Genomic DNA, 15,740 nt, shown 5'->3' with positions numbered 1-15,740 from the left:
TTTATTGCTGGCCTTCTTGGCAGGGTGCTTCTTTTCACAGGGTGGTTGGTCGCCTTCCACCTCTAGGACCGGGGTTCAAATCCTGCTGGTGTACCGAGTGGATTGAGTTCTCAGTCCCTACCTGATTAAGTGGGTTTCCCCAGAAAATTTTGTCCAGGAAGATTGTTGTTAACAGGTCCTGCATTGAATTACATTTTTACTGTATTTTCTCTAGGGTATTATAGCTGTATGGATTGTATAGGTTTTCTTTTTAATTATTCAGCGCCTAGGAGCATGTTTGTCATGGATGGGCACTATATAAATTTCCATTATTATTATTATTATTATTATTATTATTATTATTATTATTATTATTATTATTATTATTATTATTATTATTATTATTATTATTATTATTATTTTAAAATTTATCTGGGGTTTTCCTCCCACTTCTAAAACTGAAACTTCCTTCCTTTGTCTCCATTCCATTTTGCTTTTCTGAGGAACCTTTACTTCACAACCAGAATAAATAACTAACTAACTAAATAAAAAAATATATAAATTCATAATCATCAAGATTCACCCAGATATGGCTATTATTGTTTGACTCCTGGTTTTGTATCTTGTCTGTGCTTTGCAAGCTTTTGGCTTGAGAGCTCCGTGTCCAATTTATGGTAAATTTTTGTACATTTGAAATAACTCTTCCCTGTAGTTTTTTGTTTACCGTTCACGTAATTTATTTGGGTTAATTCTGTATCCATAGAAAAACAACTTTTCCTTAGAGATTTTTGTTTACAAATTACTTAGTTTGTTTGGGTTATTTCGGTATTCAAATACAGAAAAAGATTCCATGAACATCAAGTCCACACCCGTTGACGCCAAAATCGACTTCAACATGAGCGCGTCGGCGTCGGAACCCAAGGTGCAGAACATCGACATGCCCGACGGCCCAGCACCGCCCCAAACGCCGCCCCCGTACGGCATGAACGGAGACGCCTTGATGCACTCCACGTACTTGATGAATCACCGGGACGACATCCTGTGCGGTCCATGCAACATGGAGTGTTTCATCGACATGCCGAGCCACACTGGCATGGTGACGCTGACGAGCCGACAGCTCATGCTGTGCAAGAGCAGGTCTTTCTTGCTGCATATATTCGCGCTTGAAAACGGCGACGGGAAGACTAATGCAAAGAGCAAAGATTCAGAGAAGGAAAAAGGTATGTTAGGTTTGTGTAGAAAATGGTTTGGCATGGTTTATAATAAATCTCTTTAAGAAACTTGGCCGATCCTCAAGGCTCTGGTGATGGTAGATTTCTGTGTTTATTGTCACCATTCCCGCGCTTACAGGGCAAGTGCGGAAATTCTGAGCCAGCTTTGTAAAGGGAAGAATGCTAGCAATGTGAAACACGAACATTTACAAATTTAAAAGCCCTTGCTCACCTGTGAGGATCTTCGTTGATTTCAAGATTTTCACCATTCTCAAAGTCTCCTTGAGCCTTCAAGTTTTCTAGACAGAAGTACAGCAGTCACCCAAGGGAGAAAGAAATAGTCAAAATTGTGTTCAAACCTGAAGCTTGTTTTTTTTTGGTAAATGAATATGTAGTTTATTATTTATTATTTAATTTTAATTATTTGTCTCGATCTGATATTTACATTGTTGAAACTTTGCAAAACTAATCGTTTAAGGATTTGATTTAAATACCTATTGATAGTTATTGATAGTTATACAAACTTGGTAAGAAATCACTGCAGCTGTTGAATGTTAGAGAGCTTGGTGTCAGATAATTTATGTCTGTGGCCTTTGCTCCCCCAGGTTCCTGTCTGATCTCACTGCTACAAAACACCCATCCAGCCAGCGCTACAGAGCGGCTAGCTGCAACGGCCCTGAGGAAAGAGACCGATAAATACAAGGGCTGTGACTGGATTCAGGAGCTGTCCATCACAATACGTAGAACCAAGAAAGTCAACCTCACTAAAGACAGGTTAGTGCCCACTATCACCTTTTGTCCATGTCCTCTCTCTATGTGAAAGGGCAGGTACCATGTGGGATTTGACTTAAGGGAAGGTATACCTATTGTAATTACTCCAAATATTAATGACTATAAAATTTTTAAGTACTGAGTATACAGTGCCAACACACATCGGTTTATGGGTAAAAACCAAAATTAATATTCTTTATCCCGATGCAAATTTAACATCTATTATATATCGTTGCGGTACCCGCTGCCAAAACATAGGATTCCAACTGCCTCTAGCAACCTCAGGTAGTCTAGTTGGTAAGACACTGCTCTAGAATTGCAAGGGTTGTGGGTGCGAATCACACCCGGGTAATGTGCCTGTGATATTTTTTTTCACAGGACTCGGGGGAAAGTACTGAGTATACAGTGCTAACACACATCGGTGTATGGGTAAAAACAAAAATTATTATAAAACTTTTGTAAGAACCACTGCAGCTGTTGATAAATGAGAAACCCTTATGGATAATGAGAAACCATTCCCAACAAAGGAATATGGTTTTAGAGCTTAGCAGCTCTATGAAATTAGACAGAGTTCAAAGATTAGATGACAAAATAGTGCAGCTCGTTAAATATGTTCCACACCCTTGAGAGAACATACATGTATTACCCAATCACTTGGGGAACGCCATTTGCTACCGATAATGGAATACATTCATTTTAAGTTTTATGTAAATCTGTGATCTTCACGATGTTTGTTTCTTACCAATTCTGTAACTTTCCTTTAATTGTTTTGTCACGTATATGGTAACGGTCTGATTATGTTTGGTATGACTATTACAGATTGCAGCGTGTGGCAATGCTAGAGTCAGTTGAGTTCCAGGAGAACTTGATGCTTGGTATCATGGGTCTTCTACCCCCGCCATCCGATGTTACAACGTGGCAGCATTTCCAGCAAGTGGGTCTGGATGTTCTGTGCTGGATTGCCAGCGTGCATATATGTGAGCCAGTCAGGTAAATATATCGACGCTTCAGTTTAAAGGCAGTGGAAACTATTGGTAATTACTCAAAATAATTATTAGCAAAAAACCTTACTTGGTAATGAGTAATGGGGAGAGGTTGATAGTATAAAACATTAAGAAAACGGCTCTCTCTGAAGTGGAGTAGTTTTCGAGAAAGAAGTAATTTTCCACGAATTTGGTTTCGAGACCTCAGATTTAGAACTTGAGGTCTTGAAATCAAGCATCTGAAAGAACACAACTTCGTGTGACAAGGGTGTTTTTTCTTTGATTATTATCTCGCAACTTTGATGACTGATTGAGCTGAAATTTTCACAGGTTTGTTATTTGATGCATTACATTATGTTGAGATACAGTAAGTGAGAAGACTGGTCTTTGACAATTACCAATAGTGTCCAATGTCTTTAAGTTTAATGTTTTCTTTCTCACAAGACCAGAGTCAAAATGGACAAGACATGAAAAGACAAGATTTAAAAATGACAACACAGTTTTTAGTATATAAACGGTTTTTGTTTGAGAAGTAATTTGGGGTTGAACAATGATAATTTTACTTGTGCTGGATTTGAAACAACGACATCTGGATTAATGTCCCGGCGCTTTACCAATTGAGCTATCTAGCCGTATTTTGGCGATCCCCTTATTCTGTCAATATCTTTGTTTGGGTGTGTCGCTGCAACTTTTAACTGCCATGAAGCCAGGGATCACAAGCAAGTTTACGATTCAATTTCGGAAGCGTCAGTCTGGGTAGCGATCACTTTAAGGGGGTGCAACTTCTTGATTTCAAATATCAAGTAACAAACCACAAGGGAAATTGACTGGGCGAAAAAAAATGTTGCATAAATTGCTAGTAATTAGTGACCTCCAATTATCAACACCATCCTAAGCTTCAAACTTCACATACAAAGCACAATGTTTATGACTTCTGTTGTTATAATGCAGTAATTATGTGATTGATATTTTAGTGTTGCTAAATGTACCAATATGGTTGGGACGACATTGACACACCTAGCCGATCTGGTGCAGGCGTGCTACATCTCGGCCAACAGGAGTATCGCTCATAAATGCAGTCAGTTGCTAGCTCTATGCATGGGGTGAGTGTTATCAAGCAATTCGTTGGTGGCTTTTTTGAGGAACTTCTGATTTCAGTTTACAGAATGCATTGGTCAGTTGGTGGTTGTTACTATGTGTGGCTTAAAGGACAGATAAGGTAGTGGAACAAAAGAGAACAATTTAAATCCTTGACACTATTCTTGGATATTCAGTAAGGGAATAAAAGAGTGGCGACAAGGTCTTAAAGCCATTATACACTTTCGGTACAGAAAAAAAAAAAAAGTTCACAGATTTACAAATTATTTACAGGGTTTACAGAAGGTAATGGTGAAAGACTTCTCTTGAATTATTGTTCCATGAAATGTTTTACTTTTTGAGAAAAAATTAAAACAATATAAATTCTTGTTAGCGATGACCGATTGAACCTAAATTTTCACATGTTTGTTATTTTTTATATAAGTTGTGATACACGAAGTGTGGGACTTGGACAATACTGTTTACCAAAAGTGTATAATGGCTTTAATTGGCTGCTTAAAACCGGCTGTTTAGGGCATAAAAACTGATATGTATTTTTCCTCAACCACATTACTTCAAAGTGAAATGATTCCTAAAATGCTTTATACTATCCAAAGGTGCTGTACGTCTAACCAAGTATATTTTTATTGCCATTAATGAGTGATTACAAAACATATACCGTTCCTTTAAGAATGGCAGGACTCAGATCGTCTACAGCAAACTTCTTCTTAACAATCCTTTAAGTTCCAAATCCCTCAACGATAAGTCTTTCTTAATAGCTGGCCCCAAAAGTTAGAATAGCATTTCAATCAGCATCAGGAATTCCCAATCTATTTCTATATTTAGGAAGTGCTGAAACCACTTCTTATTCACGCCTTCATAGTTATCTGTCTATTCTTGTTTAGCGCTTCGATCTTCCTGTAAAAGCGCTATATAAAAACTTATTATTATTATTATGGAGTTGTAGTTAATTTTTATACGAATCCATTTTCTAGATGCGCAAAGCGTGGCCAAGACCCGCGACCCTACCAGGGCTTCAAGCAGGCTCTCCTGTACAGTCTTCTGCGCATCCTACCCTCTCTCCTAGCCTCCATCTCGTCTGGTTCCATGCACTGGTTCTTCCTGATGTTGGGGATGGTCAAGCAGCAAGATCCCAAGAGGACCGGCAAGGCGTGCACCAGTCTACTCATGGCGTCCGCCCAGCAGCTGGCTGATAGGACCCTGCCAGAGCATTCTCTCTTGAGATCAAGGTCAGTCAGTCTCCTTAGCAAGATATTTTTTTACGTTGGTAACTAGACAGTATCCATAGGTGAGGATGTTATATTCCAGGGATGTGATTTTTTTTTTTGCCAGGAAATCTGATTTGATTTTAGATTACAAAAACTTGTGATTTTCTGAAAACGATTAATATCAGTAAATAGGATCAAATGAATCAAGTTTTGTTTGTGCTGAAATAATGTTACATTAATTTGACAGTCTGGTTATTCCTTTGCAAATTAAGATTATTCCGTTTACTCCAGAAACTTAAAATTTTACTTGATACAATGTAACAATTTACTTATCTGGGTGGTCTCATCCATCAGTTTGTCTAACTGTCAAGAGTTTCATGTCCTTGTCCAGTCCAAGTCTTTTTCTGTCACAGGGAAAATCTTAAAAGCACAATGCTTCACATTTTCCCCTGCATTATGGTAATAACGTTAAAAGTCTAAGTATGTTAAATTTGTAATGATGATGTTTCAGTCGCTGTTTGTATGTATGCAATGCTTAAACTATATTTGGTACATTTATTTGTTGGAACCAATATTGGAACAAATGTCTATTTTAACACTCATAGATTTGGACTCTATGGTACCCCACTGGATCCAATCCTCTTCGACATGGAGCCCCCCGTCGTCAGCCCTGCCCCCAAATCCAGCTCCTCTGCCTCGTCGACATCCAACGCCGTTCCGCCCACGTTCCCCAATCCGCCGGGGATCCCGGCCTCCGGGTTCAGCTACGACATACCCGACATGCAGGGCAGCTCCCAGGGGGGTAGCAAGCTCAGCAGTGACCCCGCCAGCAGCCCACTGAGCGGTACCCACTTCATGAGGGGCCTCCTGGAGGTGGAACCGCTTCATTTCATGTGCTGTAGTACCAGCGATGGAACCCACGTGGAGAGGGTTGGATCAGGTCAGTTCATTAACCAATATGATAATAATATGTGTCTTGTATTGTATTGTGTTAATTTTAATAAAAATAAAAATAAAGGAGACTTATAATGCGCTGTGTCTGTCACGGGTGACACTCCAGGCGCAGAAGCAGAACAAACACCATACCCTGGGGAAGGGTTATAACAATAACAAAATGTTTAACTTACAGTATCACAAAGAAGGAGAGGTTAGCATGAACAAATATTAAATTATATATGCACTTGGCAACATCTCCATCTCTCAGCAGCAACTTAAGACACACCTGTTAACACTTGCTTTCCCTACCACTTGAGAATTCCCTTTTTTCCATCTTGACCGACGCCTTTGAATGGTGTTACCAGAAGTCCCTCAAAATCTAATTAGGAGGTCTCAAAATCAAGTTTGATGAACATTACTTCTTTCTCGAAAACTACGAGAAATTTAGAGGAGCCGTTTCTCACAGTGTTTTATACCATCGACCCCTCCCCATTACTCGTTACCAAGTAAGGTTTTATGCTAAACGTTATTTTGAGTAATTACCAATAGTGTTCACTGCCTTTAAGACTGATATGAGGGGCTGGTACTACAGCACATGAAATGAAGCGGTTCCACCTCCAGGAGGCCCCTCATGAAGTGGGTACCGCCCAGTGATAAGGAAGTGTTTTGGGGCTTACATGCCTCAGTCCTCTGCAATTAGATAACTTTTTGAATAGGATTTTGCAGGTTTTTGGAGGGTTAGAGAAAGCCATTAATAAGGGAATCAATGTGTGGTGAAGAGGTTTTCAACTGGTGGTTTAAAGTCGCGCCGAGGCCTGGACTTGATAATTTTACTGAGACGAAGTCGAGGTAAATTATCAAGAACCAGGCCTCGGCAGGTTTTAAACAACTAGTTGAAAACCGATTCAACACACTTTGATTCCCATTCATAAATACCTTTTCGGTCAAAAAACATCAACACTTCTTGGTCAAAAGGTAAAATAAATGCAAAAATCATAATTCTTCAATGATTTTTTTCAACACAACACCCCTCCAGCTATGAAATGGTAAGGCCCTCAGGTAAACAACTCCTTATAAAGGAGATGATGTGCGCGTCGCGCGTATTGCGTTATGTGGCACAGCTGTTTCAGCCGTTGCTCTCGACCAGTAGGAATGAAGAAACTGTTTTATAAGCGCTGGTGCAAGCTCGTGTGTCACGCCCATGTTTATAACACTTTTTACTGGTGTTATATCATCCGTTCAAACAACCCCTCGTGATGCCCTCTCGACCAATCAGAACGGATAAACTGTCTTAGGTATTTATGAATAGGATTTTGCAGGTTTTTGGAGCGTTAGAGAAAGCCATTAATAGGATTTTGCAGGTTTTTGTAGGATTTTTTTGCGGAGAAAACTATCCCATTTTTATCTATGTTTGTGTTGCAACGTCTCTAGGCGCAGACAGCGTACAGGGCTCTGTGGTAATCAACACCAGCAACCCTACTATGCCGGAGTCCATAACCTCCTCGCTGTCAGCAACCATGGCCTCAGCAGAGCAACAACTACAGCTGCTGCAACACAAGACACAGACTCTCATCAAACTCAGCCAACAGGTTAGTCACAGTGATGTGTTTTCTCCATTTTTAAGTGGAAATCCTTTTCTTCTTTTTTTAGAAAAAAAGAATAACTACAAAAACTTTAAAAAATAGATTTGTTAAATTTTGTGTTTATTAAATTTTTTTATTTTTATATACATTTTTAAACTAAAGTCTAATTCATAAAAACATGAGGATAAAATCATATGGAACATTTCCCTGTGGATTTTTTTTCACAGAACTCTGGGAAAGTACTTAGTGAGTATACAGTCCTTTGTACAAATCTGTGTCAGGATAAAAACAAGTTATATTACTTGTTGATAAAGTCAAGTCACAAAAGTATTTGGGACCTTGGACTTCTAAGCGATGTTTGATTTTATTTGTTCTGTTTGTTTCTCGAACGTGTTGACTCAGAAGCAGAAACTCGAGCAGAAGCTGCAAGAGACCAGCGCCTCAGCAACGGCAAACAGTATGCCCAGCAACCACCTGTATGGGGAGTTCCTTCCGGCCACGCCCAAGAACACGCCCTTCTTCATGACCCCGCCCCTGACTCCGCCCAATGAGAGCATGGGGTTCTTGTCAATGCCCCCGCCTCCGGGTGGTTGGGACTACGGGGATATGTTTGGGTACGGAGTGCTCCAGGGATTGGAAAAAGGCAAGGGCTCGACGCCGAAAGGAAAAACAAAGGTACGGCTTGGTGGTTTTTTATACAGTCCATTTGCAGCATTGATACTCTCATCTTCTGATGTTTGCTCTCAACGGTGCCAGAGGCACGTTGCCACCTACTCCTGGGGCTGAAACAGGGTTAGACCCCTTCACAGTCGTTTAGGAAGTAGGCATGAGTATCATCCACTAGGAGCCTGGCTGGTAGAGCAGAATGAACTACCTTCTCATCTTTTTCGAAACATTTACGGCTAAGTGCTCTGCTCAAGGGCGCAAGTTGTCATGACCAGAATTCGAACCCAACTTCTGCTGCTGACAACACCAGAGCTTGGGTCCAGTAAACTACAATCTCGGCCACATCTTGCTGGCCCCCCCCCCACCCCCTTTCAATGTTGGCTGTTATTGCACAGTCTTTTGCGTTCCAATCAACATTGAGCGGGGGGACGGGGGACATAATGTTAATTGTCTGGGGGAAGTGGACAGGGAATGTTTATTGTAAAGTTGGGAATGGGTGGCCCAAGCATTTTTGCCGGGATTGTAGATCACTCGGCCACGACACGCCAAAATGATAAACCTACCCAAATATTTTATGCATATGAGTGCGTTTCACTGCCAGATTACACCAAGCGATTATTTTCTGCGACAAAGCACTAATTTTACTTACGAGCTTGAGCTAAATTAAGCAGGATACCAGTCACAGATGGTACACGTGAGACGTTATTTTGGTTGGTAACCTTGTTCTAGTACATGTACTTGTAAGGAACAAGCTAGTTTGTGCTATAGGCAGCTTTATCAAATTAATGTTTTGCCATTCTTATTCCAGGGGGACAACTCCAAACTGAACCCAGAAGTGACACCCAGTAATCCACTGCTGGTGCGTAACTTGCTCAACCCCCCGCCATCTCATGTGCTGATCGTGGACAGAATGCACTCAGGTAAAGCCTCTCTTTCTTTCCTTCAGTTGGTAAACAAACATTCAAACAATCATTTAAATAATTATAATTTTGGTTTTACCCATACACATGTACACCGATGTGTGTTAGCACTGTATACTTAGTACTTTCCCAAGCTCTGTAGCCTCTAGTTACTGGGCAATCTCTGTGGTCTAGTTGGTAAGACACTGCTCTAGAATAGACCGATCCAGTAGACTCCGCCCACGACGCAAGTGTGAGCAAGAACACGTGGGGGCTCTCCAATGCCTTTCTGCACAACACTGACGCGCGCCAAGATACGCGCACGCATGTCGGACCTTAGTGTCGGGCCTTCATTGCGTTGTGATTGGTCAATACGCAATGGGGCGGAGCTTAATGGATCGGTCTATTGCAAGGGTCGTGGGTCGAATCCCACCCGAGTAATATGCCTGTGATTTTTTTCACAGAGCTTGGGTAAGTACTGAGTATACAGTGCTAACACACATCGGTGTATGGGTAAAACCAAAATCAATATTCTGTATTGCCCATGCAAATTTCCATCCACTAAATCATTTAAATAGTTAAAGGCACTGGACAAGATTGGTTAAGACCAGTATTCTCACTTTAGTGTATCTTAACATATATACCTGTATGTATTACTATAATATTGTGGAAATGTTTTGGGGAAATAAATGTATATTGAATTGAATATTTTTTAATATCCGTCATAGGTGCCAGGAGATTTGCAGTGCTGGATTTTGGTCACCCAGTGCTGCTGACCGACATCTTCATACCAGCTTGCGGCGACCTGGCCTCGCTTTCCGTTGATGTGTGGACAAAGAGTGAGGAAGTGGACGGCCGGAGGCTGGCCGTTGCCCTGGACATCGGCTCTCGGGACCTGGTCATGAATGACCTTCTGCCTCCTGCAACTTGTCGCTTTCTGAAAGTAAGCCTAGCCTCAGTCTGTTTGATTGTTTGTTTGTTGGTGTACACCTGTTTCAGACAGGCGTACAGAGTCACGCCGAACCAAATTCTGACGGAAGTACATGAAAAGTTCACCATCTAAAACATAGCCAATCAAAGTTGAAAGATCGACTGTTGCAGTCGTTTGGAACTTCTCTGGAGCGCCTTGGTTTCAGACGTCAATCTTGTCATGAGCCGAGCCAATGTAAATCTGTTGTTAAGTTTGCCTGTCTGAAAACGAATTTCTTTGGATGGACCTAGAGTCGCTCTAATCTATTTGGTTCAGCGCGACTCTGGCGCACCTGTTTGAAACGGGTGTTAGATGACCATCTCCCTGTCAAGGGATCTTGGCAAACTCCCACATGGGGATATAAACACCAAGCTGGCAACAGCCAATCTCTTTCATACAAACATTAGTTTAATGTTTATGATTATGAATTGCACAAATCTAGAAGTTGGGATTCAGTAACTAGACTAACCCAATCACTAAGGGTTATGTGAACCATGTTTTATAAACATGAATGTGTGCTCGAGCCTCTTGCACTAGAATGATTATCCTGATAATATGTCAGTTGAAATCTAGCTGTATCTTTACCACTGAGACATTACTTTTTTTATTTTGTAGCTCACTGTTGTCGGTCGCTACGGTGGCAACACTGTCCGCTCCAAGATTCCACTGGGCGTCTTCTATGGTCACACCTACATCTATCCGTTTGAGAACAGCCAGCAGCGGATGCCAGACAGCGACGACATCGCAGCAGCATCCCGGCTCCAGGCGCTGCAGCAGAAGCAGTACCTGAACATGGCGCTGGCCGTGCAGGAAGACATACAGTGCCGCTACAGCCTGGCCTGCAGCAGGCTGCAGCAACTGCTGCAGTCTGTGGGCTCCTGGTTCCCCCAGGGGAGCTCGTTCTCCTCACAGTTTAAAGAAGACAGAAGTGACAGTAGTCAGGAGGTCCGGCATGCATATGAGGTACGTCAGATATTTTGTTTCATCGAGTCAATGAAAACACGATCTCCCATTATTCACTCAAAATGTATCTCCTTTAAAATAGGAAAATAGAACTAAGCTCATACTTCCTGCAAATGTGAATGCGATAGGAATATTGATGTCACAAATTCACTGCAATTAATTTGCAGCAGTTGAACTGTGCTCAACTCTCTTGCTAAAATAGTATTGTGACGTCAAATGCGCTTTGCATACGCTGGGAGTATGAACCAGGCTTTAGCTGTTGCGGACTGTTTTACTAACCAGTGCAACCAATAGTTAATGGCCTGACATATCAACTCGAGCAAAGTCTTTGTTAGTTGCCGCAGTGGTCCATGTTGGGTCCTCATTATTTTACAAATGTCCATCTTACACTATGAAAATAACATACCAAAGGTGCTAGTGTTAGTTGCAGCAGGGGTCCATATTGGGTCCATATTGGAGCAATTTTAATTCTCTATTTTAGCGGCTATCATTTTGTGTTTTTACCAAATCAGGAATGTGTCCAGCTACAAACCCAACTGAATGCAGTCCAGCGTACCATCTTCCGCCTCCAGCAGGGCAGCGAGACCGCGGAACGACAGAAGGTGAACTCCAACGAAGCCGCCTCGTCGGACATCAAAGAGGCTCCGACCGATCAGCTACGTCTGCTCTGTGAATATTTACTGGATACACTGTTGAGTTTGACCAACACCACAGGGATGCTGCCCCCGAGTCTGCAGAATGTATTAAAGGTAAATGCCCGTGAGATTATAATTTTACACTAAGAAGATCGCATAGTGTTTATTCAGGGGTTTCCCTTAACTTTTTTCTTTTCTTTCGCCCGCTGGACGAGTCAACACAAATTTTGGGTTGCACACAAGTTTTCTTCACTAGCCAGCATGTATTAATGCACACAATTTTCAAAGTGTCAAGAAAAAAAAGCGTGGAAGTTTGCAGAAGTGCGTTTTTTGATCTTATCCCCTAATTTCTGAACTTATTAATATTTTGGTTTTGTCGAACTTCTTTTGCGATAAAATCTATGTGTTCGGCGATCGGTTGACCACACACAATGAAACAAAATCCATTAAACTTAGTCCCATACCCTGACCCAACCTGTACCCCTCATTTATTGTGAAAAGGAGCAATTTTGTCTAACTCGCCAGTGGACTACAATACCTTTAAGCACCCCAAAATGTGATGTAGAAAAATACCACTTCATAGGACCTGTTAACTTTTTCAGTGCCAAAGTCACACATGTATGATTTATTTTATGTATTCAGAAAGCGCCATTATCGTAGACACATGTATGTACTCTAAAAGTGTCATAAAATCGTACATGTACGACCAACGAAATAAATGTCATCTCAAGAAGGCATTATCACTCAAGAAATACTAATGACTTTACCAAGGCAACACAAATCAGCAAATCAAAAAAGAGTGGGCGCTGAAAGAGCTAGCTATACTAAATGACACCTACTTTTATCTTTGCAGGAGAAAGCATGCAAGGCACTCTTTAAGAATCTGTGCGTGATGGGAACGCCATCGCTAAGACTACGTACAGGCACACTGTTGGTCAGAGTATGCAGCAACCAGCCATGGTGGGGTGGATTCTTGGCATCTTCACTGCAGGAGTTCTTCTCCTCAGAGCAGACGGCTGTGTTTCCTCAAGACAGGTAATGTTTATTTGTTTTGTTGGTTTATTCCTTGATATTTAAAGGCACTTTGGCAATTTTCAAAGACCAGTATTCTCACTTGGTGTATGCCAACATATGCATAAAATAACAAACCTGTGAATGTTTGGACTCAATTGGTCGTCGAAGTTGCAAGAGAATAATGAAAGAAAAACCATCATTGTTGCACAAATTTGTGTGCTTTCAGATGCATGAAGTCTTTTATTATTTGAGTGAGAAATTACCTCTTTCTCAAAAACTACGTTACTTCAGAGGGAGACATTTCTCACAATGTTGTATACTATCATTAGCTCTCCATTGCTCGTTACCAAGAAAGTTGTTATGCAAACAATTATTTTGATTAATTACCGATGGTGTCCAGTGCCTTTGAAATAAGAAGTCACATCCATTTTAGGTGGTCTCTCTCCTGCTCCTTCCCAGGTTGTTTCGTAAACTTGGGTGTGATCCCTAGCTATACTGTAGTGTTGATAACAAATTAAAAAAACATTATCTGGGCCCAATTTCATAAAGCCTGTAGGCACAAAAATTTGCTTAGCATGAAATTTCTTCCTTGATAAAAACAAGATTACTAACCAAATTTCCAACTGATTTTCAGGATTTAGCAAACAACATTTGAATACCAGTATAAAGCAATATGCATCAAATGAAAATTGGGTTGGTATTCCTGTTTTTATCAAGGAATAAATTTCATGCTAAGCAAATTTTTGTGCTTACAGTCTTTATGAAAGTGGGCCCTGATGCAAATTTCCTGATTCTTTATCTTTATTTTCTTCTCAGAGTGTTCATCTTGCTGGCTTACTTGGGCCAGAAGTCACTGGCATCCAACAATTCCGCCAGTGTTCTGGAAAGTCTCATTATCCTACTAGCCAAACTGCTGGCCCCTCTCATCAATGACGCAGTCCATGCAGGGGGTAAGTTTAATTTAGGTTTGCTGTTGTTGTTTTTGATGTTGTTGTTGTTTTTGTTTTTTTTGTGGGGGGGTGGGAAGGTTGGGTACCCTTGTAATAAACACTCCTTGGCTCGACTTATGGGTGAAAATCTACAAGACCTTGTAGCTAAAAAAGCAACGTTGTAGTACCCGCTGCTAAAACATAGGATTTGATTTGTCTCTTATCGCTGCGCTAGCTTGGTGGTCTTAGTCATTAGTGGTAAGCAATGCAAGATTTGCCTGTGGATCTTTTTTTTCCCACAGACCTCGGGAAAGTGCTGAGTTTTCAGTGCTCAATACACATTAGTGTAAGAGTAAAAAAACGAGATTGTAATAAATATTTATTTGCATATAATTTAACTTTTTCAAATCCAATTCCTCCTAAAACTTTAAAAAAAAAAATTTTTAAAGAGGAAACATTCAGGTCAGGTAAAAATATTTTATGGGCTAGTTCAAGGCAAATACTTTTTAGGGAAGTTTTTTGTTGATAGTTTGTAACCAAATAAGAGATTGAACTGTTTGTATATCGGCTAGTTCCACACTTCTGACATATTGTTAGAATAAACTTGGTATATTCTGTAAGTTTAAAGTGATTGTCCAACTTGCCAATGGATGATTAGTTTTTATGGTTTTTATCTTGAAGGTTCCCTCGATATGGCCTTGATTGGATGGGTGCTATTGTTCCTGTCTCGTACCCTGGACCATACCACGGCAGCGAGTAACTCCAGTGACGATCAGGAGGATGTGGCAGGGGCTGCAGCTGCTGCCACCAGTGCCACCCCCAAGGCTTCGACAAAGGAAAGAGAGCGAAGTAAGTACACTCCCTTCATGAAGGGAGTTTTTTACGATAAGCGCGAGACTTACACAGTCTATTGCCACTTTAAATTGTCAACACGTATTTATTGCACTTCCAATAGCACAATTAGCACCAATAACAAGATGGTCAGGAAACAAGAGGAAATGCTAAGTTTTAGATGTTGGAGGAAAACCCCAAATGGGGAAACTCAGTCAGTCAGGTGGGATTCGAACCGGGGTCCACAAAGGGTGAAAGGCAGGAAAAGAACCTCCCCTGACCCAACCTGATCCCCAACATGAGTTGATTTTAAAAAAACATCGTCATTGATTTCAGGTTCGTCCTCGGCCAGCGCTCATTGGAACTTCATGGCAAGCACCCCTCAGGTAGCAAACAATCCTATCGCCCATGGTAACCGGGCCAGCACACAGATCCGCATTCACAACAAGTTGAAACGACAGCTGCTGCTGCACAAGGAGCAACTTGCTAAACTCCAGGTAGCAATTTTTTATTCTTGTATTATTTTTTTTTTTATGAAAGATTGCCAGAACACTTGTCATGGAAGAGTAGGGGGTTAAAGTAATTGGACCCTTTCCGTACAGAAGAGAAAAAAAAAGTTCACAGAATGACAAATCACTTACAGGGTTTACAGAAGGTAGTGGTGAAGACTTCTCTTGAAATATTATTCCATGAAATGCTTTACTTTTTGAGAAAACAGTAAAACAATATCAATTCTCGATATCGAGAATTATGGAATTATTTTAAACACATGTCATGACACGGCGAAACCTGCGGATACAAGAGTGGGTTTTCCCGTTATTTTCTCCCGACTCCGATGACCGATTGAGCCTAAAGTTTCACAGGTTTGTTATTTTATATATAAATTGTGATACACGAAGTGTGGGCCTTGGACAATACTGTTTACTGAAAGGGTCCAATGGCTTTAACCCCAGTGCTTTTGGTTCACAAATCAAGCACACTTGTTTACAGGTTTCCTCAGGCTTGTGAGCTGCAGTGATTAAGTTCACATATGAGGCATGCCTTGGTTGCATTGCCAGAACTAT

The 15,740-nt window shown here is 40.9% G+C and overlaps 1 protein-coding gene across 4 annotated transcripts in view; it reads left to right on the top strand.

Annotated features, from left to right (window-relative positions):
* Positions 1–15,740, top strand: part of LOC117291804 (baculoviral IAP repeat-containing protein 6-like) — a 67,520-nt gene that overhangs the window by 16,061 nt on the left and 35,719 nt on the right. For 3 of the 4 annotated variants that reach the window (XM_033773729.1, XM_033773746.1, XM_033773721.1), the window contains exons 14-29: positions 819–1,199; positions 1,796–1,964; positions 2,781–2,951; positions 3,919–4,047; positions 5,017–5,271; positions 5,856–6,190; positions 7,618–7,775; positions 8,172–8,444; positions 9,244–9,355; positions 10,063–10,277; positions 10,920–11,267; positions 11,780–12,016; positions 12,756–12,937; positions 13,733–13,866; positions 14,527–14,694; positions 15,013–15,173. In XM_033773729.1, the coding sequence (XP_033629620.1) occupies positions 819–1,199; positions 1,796–1,964; positions 2,781–2,951; positions 3,919–4,047; positions 5,017–5,271; positions 5,856–6,190; positions 7,618–7,775; positions 8,172–8,444; positions 9,244–9,355; positions 10,063–10,277; positions 10,920–11,267; positions 11,780–12,016; positions 12,756–12,937; positions 13,733–13,866; positions 14,527–14,694; positions 15,013–15,173 (3,428 nt within the window). The remainder of the gene's footprint in view (positions 1–818; positions 1,200–1,795; positions 1,965–2,780; positions 2,952–3,918; positions 4,048–5,016; positions 5,272–5,855; positions 6,191–7,617; positions 7,776–8,171; positions 8,445–9,243; positions 9,356–10,062; positions 10,278–10,919; positions 11,268–11,779; positions 12,017–12,755; positions 12,938–13,732; positions 13,867–14,526; positions 14,695–15,012; positions 15,174–15,740) is intronic. The other variant, XM_033773738.1, reaches the window with a different exon arrangement.

Source organism: Asterias rubens, chromosome 1, assembly GCF_902459465.1.
Source record: "Asterias rubens chromosome 1, eAstRub1.3, whole genome shotgun sequence".
NCBI classification, from domain to species: Eukaryota; Metazoa; Echinodermata; class Asteroidea; order Forcipulatida; family Asteriidae; genus Asterias; species Asterias rubens.
Note: the sequence above shows the minus strand (reverse complement) of the source record. Positions and strands in the feature narration are given on the sequence as shown.